Raw genomic sequence first — 21,455 nt, forward strand, 5'->3', positions numbered from 1 at the left:
TGGGAGCGGCCATTTTCGCCCAAATATAGTAACCCCTCCCTCCTGCTTATGTTATTTCATCAAATAACTTTCAGACTATCATCTATTCTGTGATCAAACGCCCTACTGGCTGAAAAACAAATGAAAAGTGAATCGAGCTCCAATTAGGATCGAACTGATAATTCTGCACAGATATGGAGTAAATTCTCAACTTCATTCAAAATATATGCATTTATTAAACTAATTCAGCTCCAAAAGATAAACATATTTCAGTTAAAAACGATAACTAAACCAGTGAAACTCGGCTTATTAGCTATTAACCAAAGAAGAAATTAAAAATAGTTGAAAAAGTTTGAAGTTTGGGAGCCAAAGTTTATCTCAAAGAGTTTAAGTTGAATGTGTTCAAACTATTTCCCAATGCAGATCCAAGAGCTGATTTTAACATTATTTGATTTAATACATTTTTAGGCCTGTTTTCCAGTGTAGTCCTGTTTCTCTGACTGTGACTAACTGGATGTGCTCTCTTCATCCTCTGACATGGGAGCTGGCTCGGAGCTCGTCTGCCTGGCTGTGTGTTTCCTGGACGGGGCCGCCTGTGGAGCTGGTTGACAGTTGCCTTTTGTATCTATGCTTCTTTTTCTATGTCTGCTTCTGTCTCCTTGAACCCCAGTGGGCCTCAGCAGATGGCCGCTCACACTGAGCCTGGTTCTGCTGGAGGTTTCTTCCTGTTCAAAGGGAGTTTTTCCTCTCCACTGTCGCTACAAGCATGCTTAGTGTGAGGGATTGCTGAAGAGTCAATGAGTCGATGCAATCAGCTGGTTTTCCTTAGATAGAAAACTTTGAATCAATCTGACTGGATGATCTGATGAACTGGAAAGTGACCTGAGATGACATGATGGGAATTGGAGCTATAGAAATAAACTGAATAGAATTAACAGAATTCTATGAAATAATTTGCCTAAATCAGAAATATTCTGTTGGTAGGGACAAGAAAAGACAATTCATTCTTTACCTTCTGTTATTGTTCCTGAGGGGATAATTAAAGATAAAATCCACTTAGCTTTATTAGATAGATTTATTTATTAAACCTTTTGTGGTGTTCAGGTCTGTGGGACCCGTTTACATTTTTTTATTAAAAGAAAAATGATACAATGATTATTTTCAAACTAAGACTTTTTGGTTCATCCGTTTCTATCTGCATGTTTTCTAAACTAAAACCAGGCTTTGTTGGGCTGCTGGATAAAACCTGGAACTAAACGCTATTTCTGACATTTTGAATTGAAAAATCTTCCTGGATGGAAGAGAAACGTCTTCAAACCTGGAAACAAAGTCCAGAGGATTGATTTTATCTTTTTGGAATGACTCTGACTTTTTAGATGCATCTGTTCTTCATCACAGCTGAATCTAAGGCCTAAAGCATGTCAGCTGCTCACTAGACTCATGTGTTTTGGAGAGGAGATGCATCTAAAAGCTGCAGGTTGGAAGCTCTGAAGGAAGGAACCTTCCCTAACTTTGCCAGACTGCTAACCGTCTCTAAGGTCTGAGTTGATCATGTGGACTCACTGTCAGTTTAACAGCAATCTGGTTCTGAAATATTCTGCAAAAACTTGACTGGATGACGACAATTCAAGGGACGACCCCCCCCCATCCCCCCTAGAAAAGCGCTTCTAGAAGAATTTCATGAAAAACAATCAGAGTGAAAGAAACATTTTTTTGGTCCAACATCACCTTAGAGGCATTAATGCTGATACTGGCACTGACATTTATTAGTTTATAAACCTAAATATAATTGTTAACTAGGCTTATTAACTTTAACTTTTTACCTCTTTTTCATAACTTGTTTTTTCACCTTAATTTCCAGTAGCTATTATATTATTCAAGGGTTCATCATGTTTTCACACTGACTCCACCTTTCACTGAATTACAGGGTCTGACCAGGAGATGGCGCTACTCTTTAGATCTTAATGTTCACAAATCAGAAAGAAAATTTTAGTACAAAAATTGATGTTTAAAAAGTAATTAAAGAAAACCAACCAGGAAAGTGGGGAAATTTTGAACGTCTACTTCTGTAAAATAAAGTTGAAACTCGAAAACATCTGAATCCAGCTGGGATCCAAGCAGTAATGATGAAAATAATTTTATTTAGTTCATCAAAAACTCAATCAGAAACAGTTTGATAATAATTTCTTATTTTTATTTCATATTTGAATATAAATCTCTGTCAAAACCAAAAAAGACTAAATGAGACAAATCAGACATATTTACAGAATTTATAAAAGGAAACAACCTTTTTTCTCTGACGCCTTCATTCATATTTAGAACATCTTCAGATTTACAGAAGAACATTTGAAATGAGGCAGGAAAGGAAGCAACCCTGAACCGGCGACTGCAGAGGAAACCTCCAGCTTCAGTGGAATATTTGGCATGTTGACGGTTAAATGGCACCAAAGTGCTTCAGCACCAATGCTCGGCCCCGGAAGCCGCTGCCGCTTCCGGCCGGGCATCGACTCGCTTCCAGTTTAGTGAAAGAAGGCTACAGCTGAACAGAAACCAAACTAAAGACGATAAGGTGGATCGGGGGCCGAGGGCCCGCTGAACGGGGGCCCGCTGCCCCGCCTCTGCTTCTGGCACAGACAGAAAGGAAGCAGAACCAGGCTTTTTGGTTTCTGAGGTCCAGACTCCACTCTGAACCCGTCTGTCCTCCACCTCAAACCCACAGGGGGAGGCAGGAGGCGGGACCTTTATGGAGAGATATTTGTGCCATCGGTTTGAGCGCGCAGGAACCAATCCGAGCGTGCAGTGAGACAACACGCGCGCGCGCAAAACCGGTCTGGCGCGCGCTCAACTCTGAAAAACCCTCTCAACACACTGTTCTCGCGCTCAGTTTCATCTCTGCGCGTGCTCGAATCCGTCTCTGCTCGCGCTCGCTCGACCTGCTCTCTCTCCGCGCTCAACACCAGCTGTGCGCTCGGCTGTTTCTGCGCTCGCAACTTCAGCAATGTATGTAAATGAACCATACCATCAGCCAATCACACGCAGCTTCTTTTCATCCAATGAAAGCATTCCTTCCTTCTTCTTCTTTTCTATCATGGCGGATCGCAAGCAACTTTAAGGTGTATACCGCCACCTACTGTTCATGAGTGTGTAGCAACATTGTTTTACATCTTTTAAATTCTATTTCTTAATTTTGTATTCTGCAGATAACTAAATAATGCTTTCCTTAATCTATAAACATCCTTTATATTTCCTTTATTTCCCAATAATCCTTTAAGACTCCATTCTTGGCCTGTCATTTCAACTACTCTTCTCAATTTCTCCCTTTCAGGTTCATATGTTTTACAGTTCATTAATATGTAAGCATTCGTTCCAAATACTACATCCGGTTAAATGAAAAAATAAATAAATAAAATAAATAAAAACACAATCAGGAAAATCAAACAACTCTTACAGTTATTTGGTCAACATTCCTAAGATAGTACTATAAAATATCTTGAATTATCTCAAATAAACTTCAGTAAAACAGTTATTAGATCATTGCCTCATCCATCTCTTTTACCTGCTATTGACATGGATTTAAATTTGCTGTTTTAAAAGAAAAATAAGGAGGATATTTCAGGTTCCAGTATGGTTCAACAGTATATAGATAATGTTTTGGATCATATTGGCCTTACTCTTAGCTTTTGTGGCGGGTGTTTCTTCTTTTTGTTGTTTTTTATGGAGGTTGGCAAACAACAATTACCGCCACCAACTGAAAAATCCTGTTTATCAAATTATTCTTTTTAATATATATAATAAAGAATAACCCTCTTATTTAGAGTCCATCTGTAAAAGGTCTTCTAAATAATAATTGTTAAATTTCAGATCAGGTCTGCTGTCTGAATAATTGCGTTTAAATTAATATAACGGTCGCTGATCTAAAATCAGAGCAAACTAAACTTCTTAATGGAACGATTTCTTCAATCCATTGTAAGGCCAATATGATCCAAAACATTTCTCCTTTGTAGGCTGAATTCCATCACTGATTCTTTTACCCGATTTAAAAATAAATTCTGAAACTAAAACAAAACACCATTCCTAATATTGGAATATTTTGAAGCATCCATAAAAAATTTAACATATCCATAATATTTTTTATCTATATATTGTTAAACCATACTGGAACCTGAAATATCCTCCTTATTTTTCTTTTAAAGCATCAAATTTAAATCCATGTCAATAGCAGGTAAAAGAGATGGATGAGGCAATGATCTAATAACTGTTTTACTGAAGTTTATTTGAGATAATTCAAGATATTTTATAGTAATATCTTCTGTTCATCAAATGGTTAGGAATGTTGACCAAATAACTGTAAGAGTTGTTTGATTTTCCTGATTGTGTTTTTATTTATTTTATTTATTTATTTTTTCATTTAACCGGATGTAGTATTTGGAACGAATGCTTACATATTAATGAACTGTAAAACATATGAACCTGAAAGGGAGAAATTGAGAAGAGTAGTTGAAATGACAGGCCAAGAATGGAGTCTTAAAGGATTATTGGGAAATAAAGGAAATATAAAGGATATTTATAGATTAAGGAAAGCATTATTTAGTTATCTGCAGAATACAAAATTAAAAAATAGAATTTAATAGATGTAAAACAATGTTGCTACACACTCATGAACAGTAGGTGGCGGTATACACCTTAAAGTTGCTTGCGATCCGCCATGATAGAAAAGAAGAAGAAGAAGAAGAAGGAAGGAATGCTTTCATTGGATGAAAAGAAGCTGCGTGTGATTGGCTGATGGTATGGTTCATTTACATACATTGCTGAAGTTGCGAGCGCAGAAACAGCCGAGCGCACAGCTGGTGTTGAGCGCGGAGAGAGAGCAGGTCGAGCGAGCGCGAGCAGAGACGGATTCGAGCACGCGCAGAGATGAAACTGAGCGCGAGAACAGTGTGTTGAGAGGGTTTTTCAGAGTTGAGCGCGCGCCAGACCGGTTTTGCGCGCGCGCGTGTTGTCTCACTGCACGCTCGGATTGGTTCCTGCGCTCTCAAACCGATGGCACAAATATCTCTCCATAGACCTTCTGGAGAAACGTGTTGCATCGCATCCTGTGGGTTCCAGAACGGACCAACAGAGTCCAGGTTCTGGGAGCTGGAACCTCTGGAAGGTGAGGTGGTACCAAACACGTCCTCTTCCTGTAACACTGCTGCAGCAGAACCGTCACATCAGACCGCCTTCACACCTGGAACTTTCACACGTTTTGTGGCGTCAAAAACAGAACCTTTGGTGGAAACCGGGCCCTCTGTCAGACTAGCATACCCCATAGGACCAGCGTACCCATAATCGATACACATTTATCCCTTTAGTTTTGTACTTTAAACTACCTCAACAGACGTCTAGCCCATTAGTTAGGTACAAATAACCCCAAATAACTTACTTTATTGGTTTGTTTTTTTAACCGTATGGCGATCTGACCTTAAATTGTTTTTTCTTTGTACATGACTAAAGTCTATTTTTGGTACCAAACTAAATGAATAACTGGGTATTGACTATGTGTATGCTGGTCTGATGGGGTATGCTGGTCTGACAGAACAGCGGCATCTCGCCCCCTTTACTCTGACCCTCCTTCATTTTTGCTCCTTTCAGGTTCTGAGTTTTTTGGCATAAAGGATAATAAAGTTGAACCCGTTGAAACTCCAGATGAAAAATAAAAGTAGAATTTGGCTTTTTTTATTCAGTAACATGCTGAGCATAAACAGAACCTGCAGGAATCAAACAGCCGCAGCGACGGATCCATTTTAAAGCCATTCTGGGGACCATTAATGGCCCCTGAGCCAGACTTTGGACCCCCTGCCACAGAGACCCTGATGGAGACCGAGGGCCATCCCTCTGGACCCCACAGCAGGAGCCAGAACGGCCTAGTCAAAGTCCAGACCCGGGACTGTCACTGCAGGCCGTCCTGTGAGCGTCTCCATCCCTCCCAGAGATCCCACTGCAGATGCTGGTTGTAACGCCACATAACGTGCGGATGTTCGGGGCCCTGGGGCCCTTTAAGGGCCTCTGAGAAGGCGTCACATGACTCCAAACTAAGAATAAATACTGCTTCCAGGGATCCACACTGGAACGGCACCAGCACTCCCAGTCAGCTGATGGTCTGAAAGGCCGACTGAAGAGGCCGGCGGTGGTTACCATGGCGACCAATCAGCAAATTGGTTCGACGTGAAAAATGATTGATACGCAAAAAAAGAAAAAAGTGTCAAAAGTGGCCGTTTTACATGAGTCAAAGCAAAGCAGATGATTAAATAGTGATTAATTAGACTGTGACTCACAGCCTGTCTAATATTCTAGATCTATACTCACTTCTCAACATTCAGTAGTTTCTATGTTTAAAGATGCAAAAACCCAACAGTAACATGTGCTGATCCGCGTGGGAGCGGCGCCGTGCAGAGGGAAGCAAAACGCTAAAGGGGGGGGGGGGGTGGGGGGGGGGGGGGGGGGGGGGACGCAAAGCTTTGGACGTGGGTGGGGGGGCAGAAGAACCCAGAGGAACCGGTTCTGGAGTCCAAACCAGCAGCCCCGCCTCCTGGTCTACAGCATGGCGATGCTCTCTGGCGTGCAGTTGAGGTGCGTGGACGTGCTGCTGCCGCCGGGGGACTTCAGGCCCTTGGTGGCCCCTCCCAGCGTAGACGTCCTGGACATGGGGTCCATCATGGCCCCGGAGCCGTGCTGGCTCTGCTGCAGGCCCGCCATCATGGTTTCCGTGGTGACGGTGCCGAACTCGTAGGTGAAGGTGCCATAGAAGACCAGGATGTCCACGGTGAAGACCCACTCGCAGATGGCGGCGGCGTGCTGCAGGACGAAGCTCTCGTGTATGAAGAAGATGCCACCTGGAGGGAGGAAGAGTTAAGGAGCGGAAACATCTAGAAAATGAAGCGGAGACGAGCTCCATCCCTCAGAAACAAACCAGGAACCACTGGTTCCCAGTTTCCCTACCAGTGGATCCTGTTCAGCTCCATCTAACGTCCTTCTCTACAATCAAGGCGTCGATGTTTTAACTCGGAAAATCAGGATTAGATGAATCCTGCTGTCCGTTAGCATGCAGACGTGTCCCTGATGAGGAAACTAATTGCTTGATTTGAGTTTGACTTATTTTAAGAGTTCAACACTTTTTAATTAAACATGAACGCATAAAAATCATTTTAAACTAAACCGGGTTCGAATCCAGCCTGTGGTTCTTTCCCACATGTCTCTCCTTCTCTTATACCCCTTCTCCTGTCAGCCTACTGTCTATAAAACCAGCCACTAGCCCCCAGTTTTGCTGCTCTGCTTCTGCACCATCAGTGTGGATTTTCTAGGGATGCAGAGCAGTTTCCCGCCAAAGCGTGGGAGGGATTTATCTTCCAAAACAACAATGGCACGTCTGCAAGATATCGCTGTCACAGAGATAGATCTAGAGTTGCTAGACATTGAAGGTTCTGTTAATGGAGCGAACATCCTCGATTAACCTTTCGTCGTAGTTGTCCAGTGTAGTTGTTCCTGGGTTTTTAAAAATGGCGCGCCCCGGCACCGAATTGAGAAGGACGAGAGCACAGACACCCGGAAAGGCATAACAAGCACCAAGACTGCACCCTTTGCTTGAGGTCTGCGCTTAAAGGAGAATTCCGGTTTTTAACACTTTTAGCCCATTTTCTGTAGTGTCCAGGATGAAATCGAATGATCGACACCAAAATTTTGACGATTGGTCCTGTCTCTGCTATGTGGCTCATGCAGAATCCCGCCCTGGCTGCTTCAGAATGGCTTCCATAGTGCATGTCCGATAATGTCCTTAAAACAACCTTAAACGTTCTTTTTTTAAAATATGCTACTCACCGGGTCGTCAGCGCTGTTCAATGACGTTCAAAAACAAGTTTCGTAAAGAAAAAACGTTCCTGTAGTGTTTTATTTAGCATTTTGTAAATCCCATTGAGTTCTGTTGGAATAGTCAATATCCCTCCGCCACCGGAAACGGGGCCTGTTTACGATTAGTTGTAGTCTTTTCGCAAGGCCCAAGTGTTTCTGCTTCACTCTGTGTACTCCGACGTCGAGGTGCTAACGTCTCTGTTAAACACTTTAAAAAACTCTGAAAATGGAATACGAAAGGTGGATTCTTGAGGAGGACATATTGGACTTTGAGTTTGACGGTAGAGGATACCGTCGCCAACTAGTGGTCTGGAGTGTGCAACGCTTCAGATTCGAACCGGAAGCGGAAGTTTATAAGCGGTTGTGATGTATCGGAAAAAATAGTTCTGGGATTTACAAAATGCTAAATAAAACAAGACCGGAACGTTTTTTCTTCACGAAACTTTTTTTGGAACGTCATTGAACAGCGCTGACGACCCGTTGAGGAGCATATTTTAAAAAAAGAACGTTTAAGGTTGTTTTAAGGACATTATCGGACATGCACAATGGAAGCCATTCTGAAGCAGCCAGGGGGGGATTCTACATTAGCCAAATAGCAGAGACAGGACCAATCGTCAAAATTTTGGTGTCGATCATTCGATTTCATCCTGGACACTACAGAAAATGGGCTAAAAGTGTTAAAAACCGGAATTTTCCTTTAACCTCTGAGCGTGGGGCGGGGTCGCGCAGAGACAGATTTGACGGTTGCAGAGGCTATGCATCAGAAGCATAAATTGGTCTTAAGGCAGATTAACGCCTGCTTGATTCACTCAATGGCTAAATCAGCCAGGAAGTGCTTTTATTTTGAAGAGCCAGAGTCTGGAGGCGCCCCTGTTAGTGATGGGTCCATTAAAAGCGATGCATGGAGCCCATAGAGCTGCATCGGAGCGCGAGTCGTTTCCAGAAGGTCATGTGACCGATCCAGGAGTGCTTTCTGACTGACTGACTCACTAAACTCGAATTAAAAACGTTTCTGTCAACATGATGCATCTGCTAAACAAAAACGTCTCTTTTGCAGTTTATCGTTAAAATGATCCAGAATGTTGGAGCCTTTAAGAAACAGGAACGTTTCAGCCGTTGCCTTTTTATTTTAATTTCTCATTGTGTCATCCTTTTCCTCTCAGTTATCAATCAATTTAACTAAATTAAAGTTAATTTTAAATCAATCCTTAATTTATTTACCGTTTTCACTGCACTTATTGTTTTAAAATTATTATTTAAAATCCTAGTCCAGCAGCATCCTCATTCACATTTTACCCTAAATTATCAAGTTATAACTTTGTTTCACGTTATTGGCTGCATCTAAAAATGTCAAGGATATATTAAATTTAAACATAGATATAAAGTAATACAACATAACCTACAATAATTCATACTGTAGTGTGTTTAAATGTCCAGCAGGTGTCAGTATTCTCTGAGACTGAATCAATACAGTTTGGCTTCCTGATGCCTCATTAACCATCATTATTCCAAGTAAAATGACAGAAACGTGACGTAGAAGCTAAATGAGCCAAAGTCATCTGTGTCTACAGTCATCATGGTCAGACATCCCCGCACTTAAATCAAACACACCCTTTGACAAAGACACATAAAACCAGTGGCGGTTTTTCCCTCATCAGGGCCAAAAAACAAAAGTATGAAACTAAAATGAAAGAGTTGAACCACATATTTAAAGAGCTAGCAGATCGCTAGCAGCTAGCTAAAAGTGCAACACCTTGGATTTTAAATGATGAATAAAGTAAAACTCTTCAGGGAAAAACTGAAACCAATCAGCTCTGAGCTCCTGCAACTGATCTTAAAGGAAAATTCCGGTTTTTAACACTTTTAGCCCCTTTTCTGTAGTGTCCAGGATGAAATCGAATGATCGACACCAAAATTTTGACGATTGGTCCTGTCTCTGCTATTTGGCTCATTTAGAATCCCCCCCGGCTGCTTCAGAATGGCTTCCATAGTGCATGTCCGATAATGTCCTTAAAACAACCTTAAACGTTCTTTTTTTAAAATATGCTCCTCAACGGGTCGTCAGCGCTGTTCAATGAGGTTCCAAAAAAAGTTTCGTAAAGAAAAAACGTTCCTGTAGTGTTTTATTTAGCATTTTGTAAATCCCAGAACTATTTTTTCCGATACATCACAACCGCTTATAAACTTCCGCTTCCCGTTCGAATCTGAAGCGTTGCACACTCCAGACCACTAGTTGGCGACGGTATCCTCTACCGTCAAACTCAAAGTCCAATATGTCCTCCTCAAGAATCCACCTTTCGTATTCCATTTTCAGAGTTTTTTAAAGTGTTTAACAGAGACGTTAGCACCTCGACGTCGGAGTACACAGAGTGAAGCGAAAAGACTACAACTAATCGTAAACCGGCCCCATTTCTGTTTCCGGTGGCGGAGGGATATTGACTATTCCAACAGAACTCAATGGGATTTACAAAATGCTAAATAAAACACTACAGGAACGTTTTTTCTTCACGAAACTTTTTTTGGAACGTCATTGAACAGCGCTGACGACCCGGTGAGTAGCATATTTTAAAAAAAGAACGTTTAAGGTTGTTTTAAGGACATTATCGGACATGCTCTATGGAAGCCATTCTGAAGCAGCCAGGGGGGGATTCTGCATGAGCCAAAAAGCAGAGACAGGACCAATTGTCAAAATTTTGGTGTCGATCATTCGATTTCATCCTGGACACTACAGAAAATGGGCTAAAAGTGTTAAAAACCGGAATTTTCCTTTAAAATGAGGAGATCTGTTCTTAATGTGAGTAGAGAAAATAAGATGATCAACCAACGGAATGAGTCGTTTTTCAGTAAATAAGATCACTAAATATTATGCTCTTGATACAAGATAATGAAATAGTCTATTTCTTATTTTAAACATAAATCGTTCCTCTGTTCAGTGATAAAACTGTCCCCTTTAAAGCTCCACAGTTGGATTATAGAAAAAAGACCAACAATCATCTGATCCTGATAAAATATGGTCAGAAACACCAAACCTCCATCCTGATTCTGTTTAGTCAGCATAAAATGAATTCCAGCACCTGGTTGGATGATAAGAGATAAACAGATATAGCGCCACCTGCTGGCAGAACCACCTGAAAGCCTGATTGTCGTGCAGACTGATAGTCTGACCGTCCGGTAAAGCTAAAATAAACGGATCTGGTTCTAGTGGATCTTCCCCAGAACTGTTCGTGACAAAGAAACAGGGAAGCAGCTTCCAGGTAAGAAATCAAAGGCTAAAAGCTTCTAACTGCAACGAACAGATTAAACTTATCCAGGTGTGTTCATCGTTGATGAGCTCAGAATTCAATCAGATCTGAAAAACTGATGAGAAAACTGCTTCCAGTCTAGGAATCAAAGATTCGGGATCTTTAACTTTTCTTTATTTTCAAAACTTTGCAGGGAGGCGCTAACCTGCTAACCCACATTACTTTCTCCTTTACCCCTCTGCACACGCTCACCCCCACATTCCACATACTCCATCAGCGCCCCGCTCAACTACATAGAACTCGTCTGTCATGTTAATCAGCGAGAGCTGATCCACATCCGCCGCCGCTCCCCCACACGTCACCGACCGCGTATGTCTTCTACGTCAAAATACGGAGCAGAGCCATTTTTAGCTGCGCCATTCCAATCGCACCAAGCAGGAAAATTAACGACAAGAAGATCCGGTTTGTCAAATTAGAATATAGTAACGATGGATTGGTAACTACAAATTAGAGCATATTTCTTATAAATTCCATCCAGTTTCATTAAATCCACTAACAACAAACTTCCAAGAGCCAATCTCACATCTTCAAAACAAACTTATTGCAGGAATAGATGAAGAGATGCTGAATTTGGAAGTAGAGAACAAACCGTTCATAAAACCCAGTCATAAAATTACGAGAATAAAGTCATAACATTAAGACAATAAAATCCTAAAATTATGAGAAACAAGTTGCATTTTATATCAACTCTTCCAAGAAGCACTTTCTTCCCTAAAATGAGGAATGTGGAGCATCATGTGAAGTTATACTTTAGCTTCAGTTTGACAAATCAGGAAATCATCAAACTGGGCAGGATGTCAAAGTGGACTCTGGTTGCTGATTGGTGGAGCTGGTCGGCCGTCATCTGCTGGGCGGAGCTCCAAGCTTTCTTTCTGAAACGGGTTGTTTTAATGACTTTTTCTAATAAAATAAACTCTATCCTGGCCCTAATACTCCGTCGTATCCCTGTTATAAAAATCCACAACAAAAAGAAAATATTTGGGCAGAAACTGAACATCTGCTGGACGCTGGTGGGGATTTTTTTTAAATATGTCAAATTAAATTAAGTGTTCATTTCCGCATGTTTTGATCCTATAAATGTATTAAGAATATCACGCTGCTCTCCTGGAGCTCTGAGGAAGTCGCAGCGGAGCAGGACGGGAGGAACAGCGGAGGATGCAGGCGGTGTGGAGCGGAGCGGAGGCGATACGTAGGATGTGGGATTTTGGGGTCAGTAACGTACCTCCAGTCTCTCACTGTTAGAAAAAGGATTTTGGAACAAACACTCCAGCAGGAGGCGATAATCTCATAACATGATTCTGACCCTTTAAACAAAGATGGCTTCCTTCCTCAGGCCGTCTGTCCTCTCTCTGAGCTGTCAGAACCAACAGAGCCTGGTGTTTTGGTTTCATGGCGGCCATGACTCTTATGATGGTGAGGCCCCCCCCCCCCGGTTTAAAGAGGATACTGAGGACGAGGGAGACCATGGCTCCCAGCACCAGAGCCACCCTGAAATGGGCCATCCAGTAATCCAGGGCGGTCACAGCCACTCGGTAGGTCAGAACGCACTGCAGGCACACAAACAGCAGCCCGGCAGGGAACGCCACGCCGGCGCCCACGTAGTGCAGAGACTTGGCGTGATCGACCTGAGGGGCAGAAACAAGACAAACGATCCCGTCCGTCAGACTCTACAGGCCTGCAGGTCTTTATGGACCGCCGATGATGATGATGATTACCTGGAAGTTCCCGACCATGACCAGACCGACGGCGTTGGTGCAGCCGGACACCAGAGCGCTGGTGTTGACCCAGCCCTGGTGGCTGTGCTCGATGATCTGGGCGTAGCGAAGGAAGCAGACCATGACCACTGCAGGACAGAAAGGAACAGAACCTGAAGAGAAGCGGACCTCATCTGAACGCCAGAGCCAAACGCTTCGGACTGAGGAGGAGGAGTGATGAAGGGGAAGTCATTTCTGATCAGACAGGAGCCATTTCTGGTCGTTCCACGGGGGACGATGGTTCCGGGAACCTCAGCAGCTGAACCTGCTGCTTCGCTCAGTAAAAACCCTTTGACTAGAATAACGACGCTCCATCTGATATCAGAGATCTGATGCAGCGTAATGCCTATGAAATGATGTGCATAATTTCATAGGCATTACGCTGTTCTGCGTTATGCATAAGTTAGGCTGTCGTTTGACAGAAGTTGTGGACTTTTCTTGAATACTCTCTGCATACACCCAAAACTGAAAAAGTACATAGAAAGTTCAGCATTTTTCTGCTTTTTAGGACATTCTGCACATGCTGGCCAAAACTGGCAGAGTCACTAAACCTGTATGACTCGACCGGCTGAAGGAGAGCGTCATGCTTCCAGAGAGTGGAGGTCAGAGGAGGACGTACCCATGAAGGCTCCAACGTTTCCAATCAGGCTGAACAGGCAGCTCTCAGGAGGAAAGGAACCGCATTTACTGCAGGACACAAACACATGAAAGCATCACCATGGCGACTAAACATGCAGACAGAGGTTAATTTAATAATTCATTTAATTTCTGATGGCGTGGTTCCGTCCCACAGAGCAGAACCAGATGTAAACTCATGCTCCAGGCCCGGCGCCGGCTGGGCCAAAGAACGGACCTGATGAGGGGGATGTCCTGGATGGTGCAGCAGGTCTTGGGGAAGCCTGGGCGGGGCAGCTCCTCTGTGCAGGTCACGTTGTAAGACCTGTAACCGAGACACGGCGGGTTCAGCGCGACACCTGGAGGACCAGAACCTCAAACTACCACAGCTTTGGGTTTTAGAATCCAGACCAACAGCAACCAGTGGAGAACAGGGAGGGGAAGGAGGAGATCCATCTGACCTCAGCCTCTTTTAATCTGAGGCCCTTAAATAAAATCCAGTCAGAAGAATCAGAGGCTCCGACCCAAACGGAGAAAAACATGTTTACTGAGAGCAAAGAACACGATTCCACAGTGGAAATTTAACTAAAGGTGTTTCACAAAATTAGAAAAACTTCTGCAAAAGCTCAATGTTTTTATAGTTTCCTTATTTTCAGACGTTATTTTCCAAATATAAAATTGATTTATTTCATTATTTTTGGGGACGAGAATGAGTTTAATAGTTTACATTCTTTTGAAATCCTGTTTTGACAGATTTCTCTTTTTAAGCCTCTGGATGGTCTGAGCATCGACCAATGGAATTGTTGTTGCTAAGGTCCAGGCAGGAGGGAGGGGCTACTATATTTGGGCAAAAATGGCCGCCAACAGACTAATTGCAATGAAAATTATTATTTTTTTCAACAGATTAATGCAAAATTCATTAACTCGAAATCATTCCTGGCTGACAGGACTTTTCCTTTAAAAAGTACAATGAAAAGCTTTTTTAAAGTAGAGAATTTTTGAAATCTGGAGATGTGATCCTTGTTTTCAGCAACACTGGAGCAAACCTCTCTGTCGGCAGCAGTGCAGCTAAATGCGCCATCAGAGGCTGCAGAGGTTCGGCCTCCACCGCTGCAGCCGCTCCTGGCCTAGTTAAAGTCCAACCTCTCCTCCTATCCCACCTCACAGTTCCAAACCACTTCCTGTGGCCCAGTAAATCATTTTCACATAGATTCCTACTTTACCCAAAGCTGTGAAATAAGTCTACATGTTAAAGAGCTTTTAATAAATATTGATGTTAATAAAAAGAACCACCAACCAGTTCTCTACAGGACAAACATGGTGATTCATCACAGCCATAGCATACCTGCAGGTAAGGAAAGGTCAGAGGTTTATTACAATGCTCATCTATATTACACCAGTCCATTTAAATCACTAAAGTCCTGATATAGCAGATATATGCACTAAATGTTTAGTTGATAAAGGGATTTTTTTCATTGTATCTGCGAATGAAGGGAAATTAAAAAGCTGTGGGGAGCGATAAAGAAAATACTATAGGATGTTGTAATAGATCTGGTTTCCCTCATTTTAGGATTGTATCCAAAAACACTTTGTTCACCAAATGTGAACAATTATTGATTGATATTTGTCTGCTAAAAGTTAAAAGCCTGAAAAAACCCGACAGGAGCAGATCTCAAACAATGGATCAAAAAAACGCTGAAGACTTATATGAAATCATTTTGAAAGCCTTCTGGAACTTTGCTGCAGGAGTGGACTTGTCTCCAGATGAAGAAGCCCATGGGCGGTTCTAGACAGGGGCCAACGGGGGCCAGTGTCCCTGTAGATCATGTCCTGGCCCCTGTACTGAAGACATGATACTCAGAGAAACCCTAATGCTGATCTGCGCTGGAACAGACATGGTTACTGATTGCTCCTTTGGATCTATTTCATTTTTTTCTTCACAAATTCTGTTTTACTAATTATTTAAAAACAATTAGGTGATAGCTTCAGCGTGTTGAGACAGGATTCCAGTTTTAATCTGTTAAATGTTTTTTTTTTCAAACCAAATAAAAAACAAACAAAAAAACACTACAATTTTTTCAGCTGAATTTATCAGTTTTTTCTTGAGTTCTAATTCAGACTTTATAGAAAATGGTCATTTTAAACTTAAGTTCAGTCAAATGACCTAAATCCTGAATGTCCATTGACCTAATAAGACATAGAATTTTAATTAAACCTAATTGAATAGAAATTCACTTCATGTATTTATATTAATATATTTGAATCTATTGCCCTGTTTTTTATTTCAAATAACGCTGGCCCCCCTCGTGGCCCCCCCGGTACATTTGGTCTAGAACCGCCACTGAAGAAGCTAAAGACAAGATGAATGTGGGACTAAAAGGTTAAACAAAGGGAGCCTCAGCAATGGACCATTATCTTCTGTATCCTCTAAGGAATCTATGCAGAGATGCGCCTCAGACGGCGTCTGTAGGTGTTGTTGTATGGAGTCAGAAAGGGGTCAAAATGTTTCTAAACTTATTAATCTTTGTTGAAACTGAAAGAACAACAGTTGAAACATAAAAAATATAAGTTGACATTGAATATCCAATTTTTACCTTATAATCTGAGAAACTAAAAAAGGAAACTGAAATAAGAATTAAATCTAAATTCTTCCCCTCAGCTTGAAAAATAAAAGCTCAATTCAGTTTTGTATTTTAATTACATATTTTTATGTTTTTTAATTACACTTTTTCAGTTTTTTAAATTTCTTTTTTATTGCAGTCTTTTTATATTTACAGATTGAAATCCCTTTCTGTCAGTTTCTGTTTCTTTTTTTAGTTTTTATTTTTTTACACTTTCAAGTCAGTTTTTTTCACATTCAGATTTTGACCTGATCTGACGGAAGTGGGCGGGGAAATGTGATTGACAGCAGCCCTGGAGAGATGTCCCGTTCCATGTTGCATCGAAAGCGTAAAAAAAAAAAATCCTCAAACTGAAAAAGGAATATGAAATAAAAAAAAAGAAACAGAAACTGACAGAAACGGATTTCAATCTGAAAATAAAAAATCTAAGACTGCAATAAAAAAGAAATAAATAAAAAGTGTGATTAAAATACTAAACTGAATGTAGATGCAATTATTTTATGTTTGTTTTTTTAGTTTCTCACATTATAAGGTAAAAATCTGACATTAAACATCAACTTCTATTTCTCCCCTTTCAACTTTTATTCTTTAAGCCTCAACTGAGATTTAGAAGCAAACATGTTGACGCCTTTCTGACTCCATACTGTTGACTGTATTGGTTATATGGCAGATACATCTGTTAAAAAATACAATAAAAAATATTGTTGGGGAAAAAAAAAGAGAAAAGGTCAGAGGTCAACCAGAGAAACAGCTGATCAGTGAACTGGAGTTGCAGCTGGTCTCATGGAGTTTCCTGAAATAACCTTCGTTATTTACTCGAATAATACATTTGATTCAGTATTTTCTGATCTATTTATAATACTAAAACAACTTGGGCTGATCTTTTGGAAATAGAGACACAATTATTGTTCTAATTGGGTTTTCTTCTTTTCAGGGATATTTGGAGGAATGTTTGTGTTTTTTCTTTTCTCATATGCTGAGTAAGTGCTGAATAAGTGTTGCTCTAAAATATCCTGGTGTGCAAAAAAAGACAAGCTGAATATCAGACAATAAGTCAGTCAACCACCCTGAACTTTTCCTTTAATGTGAGACCACCCTTGTGTTCTGTAGGTTATTGGAAATACTGTTGAAAATCAACATAATGTAAAGAAACAAAGAGCTGATGAGAGGCTGAAGCTTCAGAGTGACTCACACTATCCATATCCCTGTGATGGAGAAGGCAGCCAGGCTGACAGGCAGGACGATCCAGGCGGTCATTGGGCTGGCAGGCGGCTGGCTGTGTCCCTAGCATGGGGGGGGGGGGGCGAGGGGGCAACCTCACAGGATGGATCAGGAAAGGGTCGGGTGGTGGGGGGGAGGGTGACTGGTAGACTGGGAAACACACGGGGGGGTGGGACATGAGAGGATAGAAGGGGGACTGGCACAGCTCCTCTGCTCCACGGCTCCCTGCACCCTGAAGGAGACAACAGAGGGGGGGATTCATTTCAATCTTCATTTAGTAAACCAGCACTAAAGGTGATGTTCGTTTTCAGCCCAAACTAAAACATGCAACTGGAACTGTCAGATGAGCATTCCCCGTCAGACAAATAAAATATTTCATTACTTTTTGTGTTTTTTTTAAGCATATGGCGATCTGACCTTAAAATGTTTTTGGTTTTTTTTGTACATGACTAAAGGGATACGTGCCTGTTCAGGTAGTTTAAGGTCTATTTTTCGTAGAAAAAACGCTAATCTGACATCTTGCGCATGGGGATGAACAGAACCGAGCCCCAAACTTTCTATCAGAGCTCAGAAGGAAACCTTCACCGGGTTCACGGACCCGACCGCCTCCTGGCTCAGAGGGAACCTTTAATGCAGGGGACCACGGAAATTAAACCGCAGAGAAAAGCAAACGTTTGACTTCTGCAAAGCCAGACAATGGTTTCTAATAGATCCTTTATCAAGTCAGTTTAAGTTAAGAAAGGAAAATAAAACTGTTAAATTTCAGATGACAAGGGGAATCTAACGCTTTCTGAGTGTCTGTGTTCCTGCAGATATACTTCCTCTAAACCACAACCTTTAAAGCTAACTTCCTGTAACTTCAGTCCTGAGTTGATCAGCTGCTCTGGAGGCAGGGCTTTAGTTGGAACCGGAGGCCATGAAAGCACCGAGGCGGCAGCAGAACCAGAACATTATAGACGAGTCGGCGTAGAGCTGGCAGATGACACGTTATGGCAGCAGTTTGTAAACGTCCAGCAGGTCCGATTTAAACTCACAGAACCAGTTTGGTAGTTTCACTTTCTAAATGTTTTTCAAATACGAGACGTTTTGCACATGAAATGTTGAAATGTAAAATAATCTGGTTAAGACACATTTTAGTTAGAAAAAAAGCAACATTAATAAAGAACATCTATAAAAAATATATAAAAACTTTACAATTAAAAATCAGTTTTGACATTTACCATACTCAAAGTAAACCATTAATACTTTTTCTCCTAGATGTCAGTTTGTTTATTTATAAACAATCTATTAAAAAGCGTCCCTTTTTATATTAGGCTAAAAAAATAATAAATAAGTTAATTGATCATTCTTAAGTTGTTCAATAAGTTGATGTTCTGGCCCCTCCCTCTTTACCCAGCATGCATCAGAGCAGACTGACAGCTGTCCCAGCATGCACTGCGGCAGCAGCAGCTTCCAGGTTAGCGCTCACAGAGCTCAGAGTATTAAGATAAAAGTTCCCTTTTCTGTTGCTGGTCTTCTATAAAAGTAAGTTTTAAGATCATTAGAGACGAGAATATTATACTTTAAGCTTCACTATATGGAACATTTACCAGGGCTAACGTTAGCCCGTCTGCGGCAGCCAGGGCCGACATCGGGCCGTCTGCGTCTCTCTATTAATAACTGTTAAATGGGGAAGTTAAGTCCCCTAAAAAGCCGTTGCGCCTCGGGGCATCCCCAACGTTCTTTTCCTGGGAGCAAGTTACTTACTACCCTTAACTCAAACTGGGTAAAACCATATAAAAAGGACTATAAAAACAGGAATAAAAAAGTAACAGAGTTTATTCCAGATCAGGTCGTTACAGGACAGAGAAAATGCTTGGAGCTTGCACAGCTGTGGGCTCAAAAATCACGTCCGCGAGCGTCCGGCCAAGATTGAGCCCCGAACAAGGTCATCTCCTGCTTCTTATAGCTCATGAGTCTATGTGTTGCATCATGTGGATGTTTAGCTGTCCGTATCAGAAACTGACACGCCATCCATGCCCAAGGATTACAGATAGCTCTCCTCTATCAGACCGGCTCCAAGATGTTCCCATAACCTGTGTATTTTTAAAGACACGAAGGCTGTCCTGATTAGATGACCTCCGTACACTCAGTGACATCCACAATGTGAAGGAAGGCCTTCTACTCTCTCTAATCTGGCTAATAAAATAACAATGCACATGATGTATAAAGAATAAACCTAACATAACAGGAGGTGAAATGCAGCTCCAGACTAGCTTTGATGAGAACGCGAGTAAAGACTGGCGTTCTCATCAAGTACGGTCTTGGCAAGAACACAGGAAAGTCTGGACTTGGTGAGAACGCGAGCAGGCAGCATAGATATGGGTCAACTGGAACAGAAGCGTACTGATGACATCACCACAGGCTCTGCTCGTCTAGACCTGCATTTCACCTCCTGTTATTAATAGTCTCTAGATAATAATAAATTCTGACTTTTTTCATTTATTGGGGGAATATTAATGAACACAGTCAGATAAAAACAAATCAAATGAACATTTTTCCAATTAAAAAAATCTCCATCAGAGCCAGCGGTCCTTCTCACACGGCTATGCAGAGAGAGGGCTGCGATAGACGGGCTGCGGTTAGCCCTGGCTGCCGTTAGCTTTGGAGCTCCGCTGGATGCCGCGGTCCTTTCACCTTCGGAAATCTTTTTTTAAATTACATATTAAATCGGTAAATGGACCATATAGTGAAGCTTAAAGTATAATTTTCTCATCTCAAATGATCTTAAAACGTACTTTTATTGAACAACAGCAACAGAAAAGAGAACTTTTAACTTTCAATGGAGCGCTCCATTGAAAGCTGCTGCTGCCGCAGTGTATGCTGGGACAGCTGTCAATCTCAAGAACTGAGAAGTCTGCTCTGATTCATGCTGGGTAAAGAGGGCGGGGCGAGAACAACATCAGAGGATTTGGTGCGTTCTCGGCAATTGGAACAGTGGTCGGGCTGAGACTGATGACTTCACGAACAGACGAGAACGCTCAAGAAAGCATACTGAATAACGGCCCCAGATGTATTCTGCGTGCTCCCGTCCTCCCAGTCCAGACTTTTGGCGTGAACATGAGTCCGTACTCAGTTTCTTGTGAACTGGGAAACGGCCAATGAAATTATTAAAATTAATCATGGCTTCTTCGCAGCTGTTAGTTATATTTACAGAAAAAACCCTGGTGCATCGTGGGAAAGGTTTTGTTTAAAGTAAAAACAATTTGTTTTAACCAAAGCCCAACTCTCTCCTGACAATTATTAGACATGTTTTCTAGAAGCTGCCAACATTTTTGGGCCAACTTGAAAACTTTGCACTGTTTCCAAACAAGCAGAGGGGCCCAGTCAGACCACCAACCCCGGGATGAACTCCACAAATTTCCGCCCCTGAATATTTAAACACGGGCTTTAAAAAAAAAATCAGACCTGTTAAATAAAACACTTCAAGTCTTTTATTTCTATATTTATATGTATATTTTCCCCTTAGTAGACAACATAAAACAAAGCGTCTGGTCTCGCTACTAATGGTAACGGTTAGCCTGCTAGCTCCAGCCTAGCTAGCCGTTAGCTGATGTTCTCCTGCCGTCTTCACTGCTGACACTTGGCCGCATCTTGATTTCCGCTAACCGAACAGAAAAGCCGCCAAACAGGAGGCGTTCATGGGGTAAAAACACCGATAAATATGTTCAGTTAGTCCGGAAGACAAGAGTTTGCTCCTACCTTCCACCCGCTGTGCCCACAACAGACCTTATCAACCTTCGTTTCCCTTTAAAAACATCCTTTTCTGAGCTAATAAAGCTAGCTGCCGCAAGAGCTTCCGGTTTCACCTTTCAAAATAAAACATGAACACGGGTTGTTAATATTAAAAATAAAAATACTAAAAATATTTATACTTTTTAAAAATCTAAATAGAATCATAATTGGAATCTTTTAAAAAAAAATTTAATTCCATTTTTAAAATAATTTAGTAAATTTATTTTTATGTACTGCAGTGTATAATAACCTACACTGAGAGGATGGATGCCTAATAGTTTAACACAAACAAAAAGAAAGCATTA

At 41.5% G+C, this 21,455-nt stretch overlaps 1 protein-coding gene across 1 annotated transcript; it reads right to left on the reverse strand.

Moving 5' to 3' along the window:
• Positions 1-6,456: 6,456 nt before the first annotated feature.
• On the reverse strand, positions 6,457-21,224 carry tmem150aa (transmembrane protein 150Aa). The gene is made up of 8 exons (XM_038283339.1): positions 21,118-21,224; positions 17,348-17,608; positions 14,832-14,879; positions 13,773-13,859; positions 13,539-13,606; positions 12,881-13,008; positions 12,613-12,790; positions 6,457-6,851 (listed from the first exon to the last, which is right to left on the reverse strand). Exons 2-8 carry the CDS (start codon positions 17,410-17,412, stop codon positions 6,553-6,555), a joined length of 873 nt encoding a protein of 290 aa, XP_038139267.1. The 5' UTR covers positions 17,413-17,608; positions 21,118-21,224; the 3' UTR covers positions 6,457-6,552.
• Positions 21,225-21,455: the final 231 nt, after the last annotated feature.

Source organism: Cyprinodon tularosa, unplaced genomic scaffold (assembly GCF_016077235.1).
Source record: "Cyprinodon tularosa strain WSP-4 unplaced genomic scaffold, ASM1607723v1 ctg1045, whole genome shotgun sequence".
NCBI lineage: Eukaryota > Metazoa > Chordata > Actinopteri > Cyprinodontiformes > Cyprinodontidae > Cyprinodon > Cyprinodon tularosa.

What these genes read in the sequence shown, in the direction of transcription:
- tmem150aa (XM_038283339.1), bottom strand. Translation starts at nt 17,412, where the DNA reads ATGACCGCCTGGATCGTCCTGCCTGTCAGCCTGGCTGCCTTCTCCATC. An exon ending in GTTTGTCCTGTAGAGAACTG is followed by an intron (nt 13,860 to 14,831) that starts GTTGGTGGTTCT and finishes TCTCGGTTACAG; the next exon opens with GTCTTACAACGTGACCTGCA. An exon ending in CAGGACATCCCCCTCATCAG is followed by an intron (nt 13,607 to 13,772) that starts GTCCGTTCTTTG and finishes TGTGTCCTGCAG; the next exon opens with TAAATGCGGTTCCTTTCCTC.